Source organism: Pholcus phalangioides, unplaced genomic scaffold, assembly GCF_987345545.1.
Source record: "Pholcus phalangioides strain wild (caught in Gottingen) unplaced genomic scaffold, Ppha-v1.0 ptg000008l_1, whole genome shotgun sequence".
Taxonomy (NCBI): Eukaryota; Metazoa; Arthropoda; class Arachnida; order Araneae; family Pholcidae; genus Pholcus; species Pholcus phalangioides.
The window spans coordinates 8,376,647-8,393,463 of record NW_028301601.1 but is presented as its reverse complement, the minus strand read 5'-3'; the positions used below and the strand labels follow the sequence as shown (position 1 = coordinate 8,393,463).

At 40.7% G+C, this 16,817-nt stretch overlaps 1 protein-coding gene across 1 annotated transcript; it reads right to left on the bottom strand.

Annotated features, from left to right (window-relative positions):
* Positions 1-9,580: 9,580 nt before the first annotated feature.
* Positions 9,581-16,216, bottom strand: LOC149083598 (uncharacterized). The gene is made up of 3 exons (XM_089235209.1): positions 16,130-16,216; positions 14,281-14,794; positions 9,581-14,178 (listed from the first exon to the last, which is right to left on the bottom strand). The coding sequence occupies exons 1-3, from the start codon at positions 16,214-16,216 to the stop codon at positions 9,581-9,583; spliced, it is 5,199 nt and encodes a 1,732-aa protein (XP_089091335.1).
* Between the last annotated feature and the right edge of the window lie 601 nt (positions 16,217-16,817).

The following is a 16,817-nucleotide window of genomic DNA, read 5'->3' as shown; positions in this document are numbered from 1 at the left end:
ACTTAAGCGGCCCGGACACATTTTCAGATCAATTGGATCAAGAAACATTTAGAGATCACTAAAGTGGCTCTAGGGCACTTATCAATAGGGGGATGTTACTTCAAGTGCCCACCAACTATCGAAAGGTTTTTCTCGTTTTTGGCGCACCGAGTAAGATGCCATTAAAAATAAATTTCATATTTTCATAAACGGTGGTTGATGACGTAAGCATCATCCAACCCCCCCCCCCCGTCATCAAAAGTCAGCAAATCGGAAACCCCCCTCCCCCCCATCGATGATTACGGAATACTTGAACTGCCCCAAAATGATGGAGCCACCTGTATCTTTCGGTTGCATCTCAAAACTCGTGTACCGAGAAGCACCTTGGCCAAGTTTGTTGGCGAACTAACTCGGAGCGGATCGGTGCTGCTGGGTATATTTGGCGCTTTCTCCTTCTCGATCTCTTTGCAGCTTTCGGTTGTTCCAAAATATCAGTTTTTCCTGATAAGATCTGCAATATAACATCCATACCGAGCTTGTATTAAATCTTTTTCAGGAAATGTTTTCTTTCAAATGATAAAAAAATTTATCGAATATTCTCTCTTAAAGAGTGTCCCGAAATGATAGAGCAACCCACGACCAATCACTATGCGGTATTTGTGAGCCAATCAGGAAGATTCTGCGCCAAAATAAGAAGAAACGAAATGGGATGCAGTGTTTCAATATGTGGCGAACTTGCTAGGTAGTCTGAATGACGTTTATGGCAAACAGTGCAGAGGCCTTCTATCGCGCCGTCATGCAAATTTCGCCGCATTTTCGCAGTGAGTCTTCGCCGTTAGACCAGAGGAAAGAAAGAAGCCGGTTTTATTGTTTCGACAACTGCATAGTTTTCTGTGTAGAATTTAATTTGCATTTTTTTTTTCATGATGGGTAGAGGAAAATCTTTAACAACTCGAGAACGAAACAAAATTGATGAATGACATTGGAATAAGCTCTCGTTTCGAGCGACTGCAAGGTAAATTTGACAATCCCAAGTAGTAGTGTCTAATTATTTTAGTATATATGGCACCTGCAAGACTAAAGCTCACTTATAGTGACACTCAATTGCCTTATCGTTCACTCTGTCACTCGCTAACCAAGTCCCTCACTCCGTCACTCTCTCACTGGTCCGTTCCGTTCTTTGCCAAAGTGATAACAGTACCCGAATAAACGCATTATCCGTGATTATAATAAGCTGCATCTTTTTTCTTTCGCGTACGAATTTCGTATTTCGTCAACAATTGAACATGTTCATGCAAAAGAAATTGTTTTCCTCGCATGCAACAATCCCATATACCCCATATACAGCATTGTTGCACCGCAAAATTTTGCATTGTCGTACCCAAACAATCAGTCGAGCAGCCTATAAAAAGAACCTCGAATACGATGTCGATTCAGACCTGTTTCTCAACGTCGACAGTCCATCGCTACCACCGGAATGGTAAACGGGACGAGGGTGGTCCAAGCTAACCAGCTTGATCCGGTCAGATCCCGAGCTACAAGTTCTTCTGGGATCGGTGTGGGATTAATATATACGTATAATCCCTGGCTACTTCTAATCTGAAGGACATGAAACTCGGCATCAGCTGGATTCAGTTGCTCTTCTAGTGGGAATCACTTTTTTCGAGAATTCCCACGTATTTTGCCGATTCCTGTAGTGTAGGCTTACCGATGAGGCAATGATCTTTGTTGTAAAACGAGACCCGATAGATCGCATGCCAGCTTCTCACGATCTGTTTAGCCGAGATGAGATGTGGTCCAAGTCAATTTCGTTGGACGAAGGTGGGATCGCGTTGGGACGCGACTCAATATTGCATCGCTGCGTAAAAAAGGAGAAGAATCGAATCGGTTCTTGATTACTCTCTATTCAGGATGAACCGTCAGCCCAGCAGGAGGAGCAGGACACTCTTCCTGGTGAACAAACCAGCTCGGATGAGGGGCATATGGATACAATTCGTATGCTTGTTTATCAGACTGGGTTGAACGTATGCTTGAGCGTACTTCGGGATTGGAGGGGGCGATGCAAGAGCAGTCGTGAAGAAAGCTTGTCTATTTTTATTATTATTTACATTTGAGGTAGTAGAAGGCTGACCTCTACCAAGGACCTATTGAAGGACTCTTTTATTGATTTACATGCATTTTTATGATTTTTTTGCCGCCTGGCAGTCGAGTGGTTAGGGAACTAGCTTCTCACTGTGCAGGTCTGGGTTCGAATCCCGGTTCGGACATGGATGTCTACTAACCTAACACTAACATATTCCTTGGACGGATCATGCTGATCCCTTGGGAATACGTGAAGATCACGTTATTATATATTTTGAACACATGTCAAGAAATTAATAGAAGTGTTATATTGAAATACAATTGCAATTACATGTATGTACACAACTTTTAACCAAACGATGGCGATATCTTGCGTTCTAAAAGTTGTAGAATGAAGCGGTTTCCACCAAAAATTATGGTTCGTGATTTTCTACCCGAATATGTGCAATTTGTCTTGATGAGGGGTCATCTACATATTTATTATTGTTCAAACTTCAAAGTTTTCAATGTAAACTCTTATTTTTTTTCCATCTTATCTGATTTATCGCATTGCACTTATTCTAAAAATAAAATTTCATCGCTGTAAGTATAAAAATGAGAGAGAGATATGAGTGAAAATGTGTTTGGGGACGCTCTCAACATTGAGAAACTGAATTTCTCAAGGTTGATTGCAGGAGGAAAAAGACACACCAAACAAGTTTCGAACGATAAATACTGCATATGCTACGCGAGTGCTTGGAGTTAGTGCTGCTAAAACATAAGCAGTTTCTGTTTTATGGAGGTGAAAAACAAACTTTTTTTTTTAATTACTCTTCATTTTAGTGACTTTATATCCGAGATGGAACGAATATTCACACCATAATTATTTCAAACGATGTGTTTTCACAAAGCAATTGTTTGTGACGACAATTTCATCAATTCAGAAAAAAAAAATAATTTTCCGTTGAACATTGCACTATTTTATATTATAATTATGTTTCATTTTGCAATTTCTCAATTTTTCATGCTAAAAAAATACGGATAAAACGAAATGCCGTGGTTTTAGCAGAGATGACTCCACCAATAGCCACTACCCTAAACTTGGCGCGCACTAAGATGATTTACGCTATTGGGAGAACCGTTATTTATTGATTATAATCTCCATAAATATTAACATCAATATAATTGTATGGTATTAATTTGTGAATTCTTTGCACGTTATTATGTTTACCATTTCAGCTCATGAATATTGTCTAAGGAATGAAACGAATTTCTGAAATAGTGAAAAATTTCAAAATTTCGTTGTTTAATTGGTTACTCGAATTTTTAAAAAGAAAAAAAACTGGATGGATGACTTATTTATCGTATCACCGTATACTTGAAACATATGAGTTATGAGCTTCATATTTAAACATTTTCGCATAATTTGTCATGAGAAATTTTTCAATGAGTTTCAAATTTATATCTAGTTTATGGTCCCTAAAAGTGGTCATTTTCATATAATCGCTCATATCTCGCGAAATAGAGGTCAGATTGTAATGAAAATTAATTCTGTTGGGTTTTCGACTATGCCAATTCGAATGAAGCAAAAATTAATGTATGCTTCTATTCACAAATTTTTAAAAAATATATTTTAAAAAAAGCTAAATTCAAAATGAGTAACAAAATTATGTTTGGCCCGTTAGAATCTATCATGTAAAATAAAAATTAATGAGATACCTATATTATTTCAGCAATTATGCTCAAAAACAAGATGTTTCTGTTTAACATTACGTCACTCGTTTTTCAATAATTTATATTTCACTAACTGTTCGTTCGAAATTGATGAAATTTGGTATTTCGGCATTTCTTGAGATTCTAAATCCAAATATGGAAGAAAAAAATGGGGTTACCAATTGTACTTTCAAAAGTTGGATCTTGTTTTAACATCCAGAATCCAGATGGTCCCTTATGAAAAAATTAACTTAGTACACTTATGGAAGCTCTTAAATGAAGAATTTTTTTTTTTTTGACAACAAATACAACCAAAGATATCGCCATCGTTCGGTTAAAAGTTGTGGGTACTGTACATTGACCAATAGTAAAACACAAACTCGGTTGTATCGCCACCTCAGATATATCGTCAATAATTGGTAGTCTTGGCTATATATCGGCGTCTGCATGTGACATTTTCAGAGAGTTTTTTTTTTTTTTTTTTTTGTCCTGATATGATTTTAATTGACTGCAAACTTGCTGTAGCAATTCATTTTACCGTCAGCGGCTGTTTATAAGCCTTAATTGGCAATTTAACCCACACCAGGCGATATTTTTGGCGGGAATTCGCGATGTATTTCTAATCCAAAAATTTATCTTTTTTTACGCTAATCTTATTGCAATCGTATAATATTTAATAGCGTATAGCTTTCATATTATTTAAAATATCTTGGAAACGTTAAGGGGCCGTTCAAGTACAACGTAAGCCATAGTTTTTAGCCATTTTTTGCCCCCCCCCCCCATCAGCAAAACTCTGACCTCCTCCTCCCCCTTGTGAGCAAAATGTCGTCATCAGCTATACCTCTCTGAATCCTAACGCATATTGGTGGGATCAGAGACTCACACACGGGGGGGGGGGGAATAGGAGGACTCGTGCCCCCCTCCAACGATCAAAAATTTGTTTTTTTGATGCCAAAAAATATTTTTTTTTTTAATTTGAAATTTTGGAAGAAAATACCTTTATTTGTTATTATAATCAATTTCTGTCAATTTCAATGTTATTTGAAGGCTATGAACGCAAAAAATGTATCTTTAATAAATTCATTGCGACCCACCCACTAAGCCATAAAAATCGCATAAAGGCCCGCGGACCAAATATGCTCCTGGGGTTATCTGATGCGGCCTGCCCTCCTCAAACCTAATTTTTTAAAAATGAACTAAGCGGCACATTTACAGATTGCTTAAGTGTCCCGTGGTACAATTCCAGAACATTTAAGCGGCCCGTGACACATTTTCAGATCACTTAAACGACCCGGGGGACACAGTTCAAGAACACTAAAGCGATCCGTGATACATTTAGAGATCCATTGAGTGACATGTGGCGCTCTGTAGAGCATTTAAGTGGCCCCCAAAATGCGGTTCTACATCACTCAAGTTACCCGCGGCACACTCTCAGATTATTTAAGTGATCCGCGGCATATAATTACGAATCACTTGAGTGATGCGTGGCACAGTTCCAGAGCACTTGAGCGGTCCGTACACATTTCCAGATCACTTGGACCCGCGAAACATTTAGAGATCACTAAAGTGGCTCTGTAGGGCAGGGTCTTCCAACCGGTGTTCCGCGGAAGCATTTTTGGGCTTCCGCGGTATCAAAAGTGACGGACCCCGAAAATCTCGGAGCCGTGATAGATTCAAAAATTTTCTTGTTACTATTTCACCTGAAGCAATTTTTTTAGTTTGATTTTTATTGAGAACGTGTAGTCTAAAGAAATTTGGAATAATTTGTAGGAGACAAACAATACCCGTGTTGGCTCCTTTCTTTCTTCCTATTCTCACACACCAAGTCCTTCAGACAACAACAGCCAAGAATATTACCTGGGAATTCGTATTCCCGAAACTCAAGTGTCCTACATGCGGATTTTATGTGACCACATGGTTCTCCAAAGATACCGAACTTTTAAATTGTTTCTTTTCAATCCGTGCCTCCCCCATCCTTTCTCTCTCTTCCTTGTGATCGCCAATTGAGCTTCATGATGTCCGATTCTTACCATGTTTCTGACTAGCGATTCCCCTAAATAGCAATCAATCATAAAACAGGGAAAAGGGGAAAAAGCTTTACTTTTTAACTTTTGCCTGAAGTTATTTTTCTTATTCTATAGATTCTTCACCACAAATGGAACCACGTTTATACGACGTTCACAAACACAAGAAAGAACGTCATATAAGGGCGGAAATCGTACAATTGAAACTTCTCGGAAAATGCCTTCCCCCATAGATCTCAAAGAAAATACCACAAAAATGCAATGGTTTTAATTGCATTTTGTTTGTTATGCACTGAAGAGCCAAAAAAAAAAACTGGTACACCTGCCTAATATCGTGTAGGGCCCCCGCGAGCCCGCAGAAGTGCCGCAACACGACGTGGCATGGACTCGACTAATGTCTGAAGTAGTGCTGGAGGTAATTGACACCATGAATCCTGCAGGGCTGTCCATAAATTCGTAGGAGTAAGAGGGGGTGGAGATCTCTTCTGAACAGCACGTTGCAAGGCATCCCAGATATGTTCAACAATGTTCATGTCTGGGGATTTAGGGGGCCAGCGGAAGTGTCTAAAGTCAGAAGAGTGTTCCTGGAGCCACTTTGTAGCAATTCTGGACGTTTGGGGTGTCGCATTGTCCTGCTGAAATTGTCCAAGTCCGTCGGAATGCACAATGGACATGAATGGGTGCAGGTGATCAGACAGGATGCTTACGTACCTGTCACCTGTCAGAGTCGTATCTAGCCGTATCAGGGGGTCCCATATCACGCCAACTGCACACGCCCCATACCATCACAGAGCCTCCACCAGCTTCAACAGTCCCCTGTTGACATGTAGGGTCCATGGATTCCTGAGGTTGTCTCCATACCCGTACACGTCCATCAGCTCGAAGCAATTGGAACCGAAACTCGTCAGATCAGGCAACGTGTTTCCAGTCCTCAACAGTCCAATGTCGGTGTTGTCGGGCCCAGGCGAGGCGTAAAGCTTTGTGTCGTGCAGTCATCAAGGGTACACGAGTGGGCCTTCGGCCCCGAAAGCCCATATCGATGATGTTTCGTTGAATGGTTCGCACGCTGACACTTGTTGATGGCCCAGCATTGAAATCTGCAGCAATTTGCGGAAGGGTTGCACGTCTGTCACGTTTAATGATTCTCGTCAGTCTCGTTCTTGCATGATCTTTTTCCGGCCACAGCGATGTCGTAGATTTAATTTTTTACCGGATTCCCGATATTCACGGTACACTCGTGAAATGGTCGTACGTGAAAATCCAAATTTCATCGCTACCTCGGAGATGGTATGTCCCATCTCTCGTGCGCCGACTATAACACCACGTTCAAACTCACTTAAATATCGATAACCTGCCATTGTAGCAGCAGTAACTGATCTAACAACTATGCCAGACACTTGTTGTGTTATATAGGCGTTGCCGACCGCAGCGCCGTACTCTGATTGGTTCCATATCTCTTTATTTGCATACGCATGCCTGTACCAGTTTTTTTGGCTCTTGAGAAAAATGACACAAAAAACATTAAATTTCTCAAAATCATATTATAAATTATACTTAAATGCCTGTAATTCGCATCGTATCGCCGTTCCTTAAATCTTGAGTTTTGTTATATTGTTCTCCAAAAGATTCGTAAGAGAAACGTAATTTTTCTTTAAAAAAAAAGTTATTTTTTTTTGTTTCGTTTCCCGTATCTACTAAGCAAAGCAGAAATGCATAGAATCCAGCTCTTTAGAAGTTGTCTGGAAGAAAAGAACCGAAATACGACATCAGTGTTTCGTAAACCATGCTTCGTGGCTCTCAAAGAGAAGTGAAAAGAGAGCGCCAAGATGTGTGGTTGCCCCGGCTGAGTAAAAGCATGTAGTTGCGGCCTTGATAACCATGGCCCCCAGGTTGTGATCTTTTGTGCACCCCCCCCCCCCCCACGGCCAGACTTTTCACGTTCCCTTTTTGTAGTTAATTTACAGGGTAAAAAAAAACAAAAAATGATGAGAATTTTCCCGGGCTCCAAGGCTAGAACCCTGTCACTGTCAGCCCCGCCCTTGTGGTGGGGGGGGGGGGGGGGAAAGGGGTCATGCTGATACCGTATCTCTGTCAGCCGAAAATTTCAAGATTCCGCACTCCAGTAACACATCACGTGACAAGCAGACATTTAGCATGTTCCAGGAAAAAAACCTATATGGTGAATTGCTAAAAACTGACAGCCCTTTAACTTCATTGCTCAAGTTAAAATTATGAAATGAGCGTGTTTCTCGCTATCCGGAAGCTATGTGTATAACTAAGATGACCGAATGGAAAAGAAACGGTCATTTTCATTGATGTTAAGATAACGAATTCACAATTTAAAAACTTCAAAGTGGGTTTTTTAGCAAGCTTGACGAAAACGTTTTTATGTAAACGATGAAATAGCCGTATATTATTAAAAAAAATCAATCTGTCGCGTAAAATATGGGTCATAATTATGGTCCATATTACCCTGTATACTGAAAAAATTTTCAAAATTTGTTAAGGGTTCCGCGGAATAGACTCATAATCATCAAGGGTTCCGATAGAGCTTTCACGTTGGAAAACCCTGCTGTAGGGCACTTATCAATGGTGGTGGGGAGGGAATGTTACTTCAAAGTGTCCACAAACTATCGAAAGGTTTTTCTGGTTTTTGGCGCACGGAGTAAGATGCCATTAAAAATATTTCATATTTTCATAAAGGGTGGTTGATGACGGAAGCATTATCCAAACCCCCCCCCTTGTCATCAAAAGTGAGCAAATCGGAAACCCCATCTCACCCCCCCCCCCCCAATCGATGACGACGATTTACTTGAACGGCCTCTAAACAACGAAAGAAAAGAGGACTATCTCGTGTTGGACGATTTACGGACTCACTGTTGTTTGCATTCTTGTTCTTTTTGTGTGATTTTAAAAAGAACGTATCCAATGGCACTTGCTTTTTTCCTCCTTTTTAGGATTTCTCGGAGATGGGAAATTGCATTGTCGTTGGACAAATTCATTGCTTTCTTTACTGTGCTTCTATTTCATTGGCACTTTTCTACAGAATTTTGCACGGATTCCCACCTTTTACACATCTCTGTAATCACATTTGAAAAGTGAGGGACTTCTCAGTTTTGAAATGTGAAATTTTTCTTCTCTCTCTCTTCCTCAGAAAAAGATGGGTGTGCAGCAACAGAAGCAAACCCACTTGAAAGTTGACTCTTAATGCAGCTTTACAACAGAAGTGCTACACCGCAACAAATTGCACCGCAATATAACTCAGAATCATCGCAAATCATATCCTTAACCATATCCAAACCAAATCATATACGCTCTACAAGGCGGATCTTATAATGAATCGGTTTCAGTAAACGGCAACCACAAGAGTCCTTTAGATTTCGCAGCAAATTAGAAGAAAACGGCTTTTGTGGGCTAGAGAACGCTGTTCAGTTCGAAACGTGCTGGCCGGGGAAATTAACTGCTACCAGCATCGCGGGTTCAATTATTAATTTGAAGAGCGACAAAAACTTAACGTGTTTTTATTTACATCTTTTCAAAGGAACACTTCAAGACTGGACTGGACTCGCCAGCTTGACAAAACTAACTGTTGCCACTCACATGAACAGAAAAATAATAATAATTATAAAAAATATCCGAAAAGCCCATACAAGACTTGACATCCTCCCACCTTAAGTTGTTGGAAAACAACTTAATCCTCATCAAAATCTAAGAACAAACATGATATGCAAAATTGCGACTTCAACTCGAAGGCAAAAAAATTATTTTCAATTAGTCAAAATAAAAAAAAAATGAGACAATTTTCAAAGTTTCAGTCTTGTAGGAGCTTTTACTGTCCTGCCAGACCTAGTCTTCACCTCCTGCATCTTGGACCTTTGAGTATCATCCGCTGAGACTTCTAGGAGGATAAGTCTCTGAACTGGTCTCAGGCATTCACCCTTAGATGTTTTCAGCCGCACCAATCTTTTCACTTGGTCTCTGCCAGGCAATATCTCTGTTACCAGTCCCAATGACCATTCGATAGATTTTGTTGAATCATTTCCAATGAGCACAATGTCACCAACATTTATCTGCTTGTCATATTTCTTACACTCACCCCTCTGAATCAGAAGCCCCAAATATTCAGATCGAAATCTTTTCCGAAGGTCATTTACCAATTGCTGTCGATACTTCATTCTCTTAAGACTTTTTTCATCAATTTGATCAACATCAGGCACTCCAGTTTCACAGATGTCTTGCAAGAAACTGTTTGGTGATAGCGGAATTAAGCTACTATCCACAGTTGATACATGGGTAAGTGGTCTAGAATTCACTATTGACTCAGTGTCACACAACACAGTCAAAAGTTCTTCATATGACAGAAGAGATCGACCAAGAACCTTTCTCAAAATCTGTTTGGTAACACCAATCAATCGTTCCCAAAAACCACCCCACCAGGCAGCAGTAGATGGGTTAAAGAACCACTGAATTCTCTTTGTAGTGCTATGTCGGGCAATTTCATCCCAGTCAACCAGTTTCAATTGATTGGAAGCACCCACAAAATTGGTACCGTTATCACAGTAAACAATAGAGGGCCTACCTCTACGTGCAATAAATCTCCGAAAACCTTGCAGGAAAGCCTCAGTAGATAGAGATGATAAAAGTTCAAAATGAACAGCTCGAAATACAGCACAGGTGTATATGCATATCCACGCCTTGATATTTCCCTTCAAGTATAAGGGCCCAGCTGTATCGATTCCAACAATCTCAAAAACACTTGCGTCTTTTATTCTGTTTTCAGGCAGCGAAGATGTTGGAGCAGTCAGTGTCTGTTTGGCATGCCTCAAGCAAACAACACACTTAGCCAAAACAGATCTTACAGTTTTTCTTGCATTCAAAATCCAATAATGTTCTCTTAGAATATTCAACAGCATCTGAGTCCCAGCATGCGAATTCTTCTTATGCTCTGTCATTATTAGTCGCTTTACCACCTTGTGGTCTGAAGGCAAAACGATAGGACTGCGAAAATCAAACGTATCTTTCCTGTAAGTTATCTTGGTTTTCAACCTCAAAAGTCCATCATTATCTGTGAATGGCATTAATGAACTCAATTTCTTTTTGTTCTTTTCATCCAAGAAGTATTCGTTTTGCACAACTTTCAGCAACTTGATTTCTGCTCTTTTGACTTCTTCATACGATAATTCTCCAGTCACTCTCAAAGATTTAGAAACACGACAGTTAGAAATAAATCTCAACATCCAGGCCATCATTCGAATCATCTTGTCATAGCTTGAGAAATAGTAGTCGAATTGAGATGCATCTCCATCTCCTTCAGTAGTTGACTGGCTCAATGAACAAATAGTTACAGAATTTGATGTAGATTTCTTTTTTTCTCTTAAGATAGCATCTCTGTCAAATACAAGTTCTGTAGCAGGCCACTCTGCTTCTGGTTGTGAAAGCCATGTAGGTCCCTTCCACCATTTATTTGACAACAATTGTCTGGCTGAACAGCCTCTTGATGGTAGGTCAGCAGGATTGCTAGTCCCTGGAATATATCTCCAGAGGTCTGGATCTGTCAACTTCCTTATCTCCTGTACTCGATTATGTACAAAAACATTCCACGGTTCATTTTGTTGTATCCAGGTCAATACTGTGGTAGAATCAGTCCAAAAATGTTGTTCAATATCCTTCCACTGGAGCCCCTCTAAAACAGATTTACATAAGCGAGCTCCCACCGTGGCAGCCAACAGTTCTAAACCAGGGATAGAGACGGGCTTCACAGGAGAAACTCTAGATTTAGCTGCCAATAGATGGACTTTGATGCCCTGCAAACACGTAACACGAATGAAGACTGCAGCGGCGTATGCATAGCCACTTGCATCGCAGAAGGTGTGAACACTAACACTTTTCTTACTCTCTGATTCATGCAAAAAATGACGCTCAATGGACACATCCCTCAAAAGAATAAGGTCCACATACCAATCCATAAACTCCTTTTTCAAATCATCTTTCACCTTATTGTCCCATGACAAGCCATCCCTCCACATTCTCTGTAACAACAGCTTAGGTTTCAGCAAAACAGGACACAAGAAACCGATAGGATCAAAAATTTTGTGAGTCACAGAAAGAATTGTCCTTTTGGAAATCTTATCAAATTCGTAAGTCTCCAACCAATCCAAGTTCATTTTAAGAACATCTTTTTCACGATCCCACACAAGTCCTAGAAGTGCTGTGAATTTATCTGGGTTGTCATCTCCTGTGTACTGCCATCCTCTCAAATTGAACTTTCCTTCAGCCATGATTGAACGAGCTTGTTCAATGAAATATGGAATTTCAAATTCATTATCCAGACTGATGACAAGATTATCAACATAGAAGTTCTTGAGGAGTTTCTCAGCAGTGTGTTGGAATTTTGAATAATTTAAGTATTTCTTCAAGTGATGATCCAGAACAGCTTCTAAGAGAAATGGACTACTTTTGACGCCAAATACAACTCTAGAATGACGCAGGATCATCAAGTTTTCCTTCTCATTCCACCACAAGAAACGTAGATAATCGCGATCTCCTGGACGTACACTTATTTGTAAAAAAGCCTTCTCAATATCTGCAGTGAGCCCATACTTGAATTCTCTGAATCTTAGAAGAAGGTTAGGAATCAATTCCAACAAGTTGGGACCAGGCTCCAAACACTGATTTAAAGAGGGCGATCCTACCTTCCTAGCTGAAGCATCAAACACAGGACGCACCTTGAAGGTTCCTTGTTTCTTGACAACCGGTCTATGAGGCAAATAATGTTCTTTTTCTACAGCTTCATCTGGTACTTCTTCGATGATACCTAAGGACGCCCATTCCTTGAAGACATCACCATATGAGTTGAACAAATTTTCTGTATGGAGTCTCTTGGTCATGGTGTCCAACCTCTTTACAGCCAAGTCCTTATTAGAGGGTAGGGGTGAATGATCTTCACGCCAAGGTAGAGCAATTTCATACCTGCCATCTGTATTCACCTGGACAGTCTCTTCAAAAAATTGTTTGGTCAGAAACTCCTTCTCTTGCTTCAGTTTTGTGGCAGCGGGATCAGTTATGCCAAGCACATCAAGGTCGAAAAGATCTGATATCTTGGATTCTTTTACAAACATTGCAATGGTCGTTGCTGCTACTGTATCTCCATCTTCCAAATACATATTAGTCTTTCCCAGCAAAGTCCATCCAAGACAGGTCTCCATAGCAACAAGTCCACATTTGAGAACCCTTTTCTTTCCAGTGAATAATCTTCCCGCCACATCAGCTCCAATCAACACGTCAACACCTTTTGTATCTTCAGCATCTTCCACAAAAATTTTCATAGATCTCAATTCCTCCATCCAAGGTCCATTCTGTGCTGAAGGGATGTTGTCACAGATTTCGTCTTGTTCAAGAGCATCAAAGTTGCAGAGGAATTTACCATCCAAACTTCCTAATTCCATCTTATATACATTATGAACTTCTTCACCAATTTTTCTCCCACCAAAAAGAGAATGAGAAAGCACTTGTTGGCGCAAAGGTACATATCCTAAAACAGAAGCTGTCTCTTTTCTAATGTACGATTTTGGAGAGCCGGTGTCAAATAATACTCTCACCTTCAAAGTACGCTTCCCTTTGACTAAATAACAATTAAGCGTTTGCAACAGTACTTTCGGATTTGATTTGGAGAACTTAGCCAAATTGATTGACTCTTCTTTATGTAACTTCACAGCATCTTTGACACGTTCACCTTGACACGTCCCTGTAACTGGTTTGTTACTTGCTAAATCTGGACACATAACAACATGGTGACCCTTAGAGCAAATAGCACATTTCACAAATTGTTTACATCTGACAGCTCGATGAGACCCCTTCAAACACTTGAAACAATGTCCCTTATCTTTGAGTAATTTTTGTTTATCTGCAAAAATCATCTTTTGAGCCTTGAAACAATTTGAACTTTCATGCTTACAATTGCAAAAAACACAAACTTTTCCATCACGTACACTTGAAGTAAGCAAACTAGCGGCAGTGGGCACCTTCTCACAAGTTGCTCTATGAGATCCTCCTTTATTTGGCAACACTTCCCTCAAACCAAATCCAGCCATTGCGAGATTGATCCGTTCTTCAGACTCAACTTCAGATTTAACAAACTTGAGCAAGCTCTCCAGTCGGATCTGTGGATCACTTCGATGTTCAACATTTGGACTTCTCTGCCAAGCTCTGAGTAGCTCCTCTGGAAGACAGGATTCCACTAGCGGAAAAAGTAGCGCAGCACTTTTCTCAGTTGTAACTCCCAGAGTCTCGAGGGCACGTATTTGTGACTCCAAGCTATCATAAAGTACACATAACCTGTCTGAATAACCTTGAGATGTGGCATTCTTTAGAACCAACTTCAAAAGTTCCCTGACGTACACCTCTACCAATAAATCATCACGTCCAAACCGACACTTCAAACTGTCCACTGCCTTCTGATAATTTTACCCGGTGGGTGGAAAACTTTCCGCCACCTCTCTCGCACGAGATCCTTCCACCGTTGATTGCAACAAGTACTGGAACTTGTCCGATTCAGCAATGTCCTTGTCCACGTGGATCTTTTCAAATTGGCTCCAGAACGGCAACCATTCTTTTACCTCACCATCAAATTTTCGCAACTCTAGCTTCGGTAACCTAAACTTTCGGTCCGTAACATTTTCACGAATTACCGAGGTGTCAGCACTGCTGTTTCCGTGATGAGGTGTATCGATGATTCTTTGAGCACTTAAACGAATTCTTAAAGCTCTATCACGAAAATCCTCCACGATCTCATACTCGGCCTCAAATTCGGCTTCATCCAGAAGGGCTAAAATAGCCGTGTGCGTGCCGTCCAACCGCTCTGCCTTAGAAATAAAAATGTTCAGTTCTGCCTCTACCGCCACTGACTGCACATCACTGGTAGAAAGTAACACTTCCAACTTATTATATGATTTCGTATAAGCAGTTCGTTGTGCCGCTCTTGTTTTATTCAAAGTTTCCATTTCGCGATAAGAAACACACTAGAAACAAATTACGGGAAATACTACACTATTAATCGAAACAGTCCCGCCGAGGGTACCAAAAAATGTTCAGTTCGAAACGTGCTGGCCGGGGAAATTAACTGCTACCAGCATCGCGGGTTCAATTATTAATTTGAAGAGCGACAAAAAACTTAACGTGTTTTTATTTACATCTTTTCAAAGGAACACTTCAAGACTGGACTGGACTCGCCAGCTTGACAAAACTAACTGTTGCCACTCACATGAACAGAAAAATAATAATAATTATAAAAAATATCCGAAAAGCCCATACAAGACTTGACAAACGCCGAAGGTGGACACTTGATGAATGGAAAAAGGATGTCTGGTCGGAGGAATCAAGATTTATTCTTCATGACATTGATGGCAGGATCCGTGTGTGGCACAAGCAGTACGAAGCTATAGATCCGGTATGCCACATGACAACTGTTCAAGCGGGTGGCGGCGGAGTCACGGTCTGGGGAGAATATTCCTAGTACACACTTTTGGTCCTTCATTTCCATTAGAAATATCCGTCAATGCCTGGTTGCTGATCACGTGCACCCATTTATGGCCATAATAATCCCTGATGATGGTGGCTATTCCCAGCAGGACAATGCACCCTTCCACGGGGATGGAATTATCTCAGGTTGGTTTGAGAAACATGATTCAGTGTTTCAATTGCTTCAATGGCCCCTCGGTCACCCGATCTCAATTCAATTGAGCGTTTGTGGGACGAGGTTGAAATATCTCTTAAAAGCTCCAAAAAACTTCCCTCTAATCTGACGTAGTTGAGAGCTGCCGTTCCGTTAGCATGGGCAAATATATCTCCTCAACGGTTTCAGCAATTTGTAGAGTCCATACCAAGAAGAATATCTGCTGTCAACAGAACCAGAGAAGGTCCCACACGATATTAGTAGTAGTATTGAGTAGCAGGGTGTTCCTAATATTTTGGCGAACGAGTGTATATTGTGGACTATATGAGGTAATAACTCTCACCATGTTAAGTATTCCCCTACTTTATGGCAGTGGTTGATAAATTCTGATACCCACGGGGCTCTCTTGTTCCCTCATCAGATAACTGCGGTGCTCTCGTGAACATGATCATAATAAATGTATTAATTGAAAACTTGAACATTTTCAATGCACCAGAAGTTTCATTGTTAGGAAATTCAATTTGAGCCCAAACAAAACCCGTTGGAGTGGGAGCCTCTGACATCTTGGGAGTTTCGTAGGAACAAACAACTCACAGATGTGCACATCCACGGGGCTGATGTGACCTTCCGAGGTTTTTGATAATGCTCGTCTTCCACCGTGAAGGTTACCTCAAGGCTTTACAGGAATGAAATCGAAAGCAAGTTCTTTACCTCCGCCTCCTAACCAAATCATGACCAGCCGCACAGTTGTCGAAGAAGACTTGGGCATGCTGGAAGTTATGCATGCATATGTTGTTAACCTAACGTCCGCTGTCCAGGCTTTACCGGCAATATTCGGTGATCCGAAATCCTCTGCAGAAATTGAGGTTCACGATCTTTTTTGACATTTTGTTGTATACATATTGCATATTCATTCAAACTAATAAATCACATTTGCACAATTGGATGCTGAAAAATCAACAAGATGAATGGCCCAGGTCTCCTTCGCCAACAGCGAAAATCTCTTCATTGAGACAGAGCGTTGGACCATGATCTGGTTAGGAGGTAAAGAACTTGCACACATTCGATGTTCTTACACCAGATCGAACCCGTGGAGCCATATGGTAACCTTCAGGGGTGGAAGACGAGCATCTTCGCAATGCACCACTCGGACGCTTTTTCGATTGCTACTGGTACTGGCGGGTTTAATACTAGCGGATTTTATTAAACCCGCTAATTCGAAAGAAAATGATTTTGACTTACAACTCTTCAGTTGTGTAAACTCTGTTTCATTCTGAGTAGGCACGAATCAATATTGTCAGATAGCTATGACATGTTGTTTCGCGACGCTCCTGGGAGACCCTATGTACATTAAGAGGACCCCCGCGACT

Bases quoted from the DNA above. Each gene is read 5' to 3' on its own strand.
- LOC149083598 (XM_089235209.1), bottom strand. From the start codon at position 16,216: ATGCCCAAGTCTTCTTCGACAACTGTGCGGCTGGTCATGATTTGGTTA. The intron at 14,795-16,129 runs GTAAAGCCTTGA...ATTTGTTTCTAG, and splicing joins TTGCTTTCGATTTCATTCCT to TGTGTTTCTTATCGCGAAAT. The intron at 14,179-14,280 runs GTGCGAGAGAGG...ATTTATTGGTAG, and splicing joins ATCAACGGTGGAAGGATCTC to AGGTGTACGTCAGGGAACTT.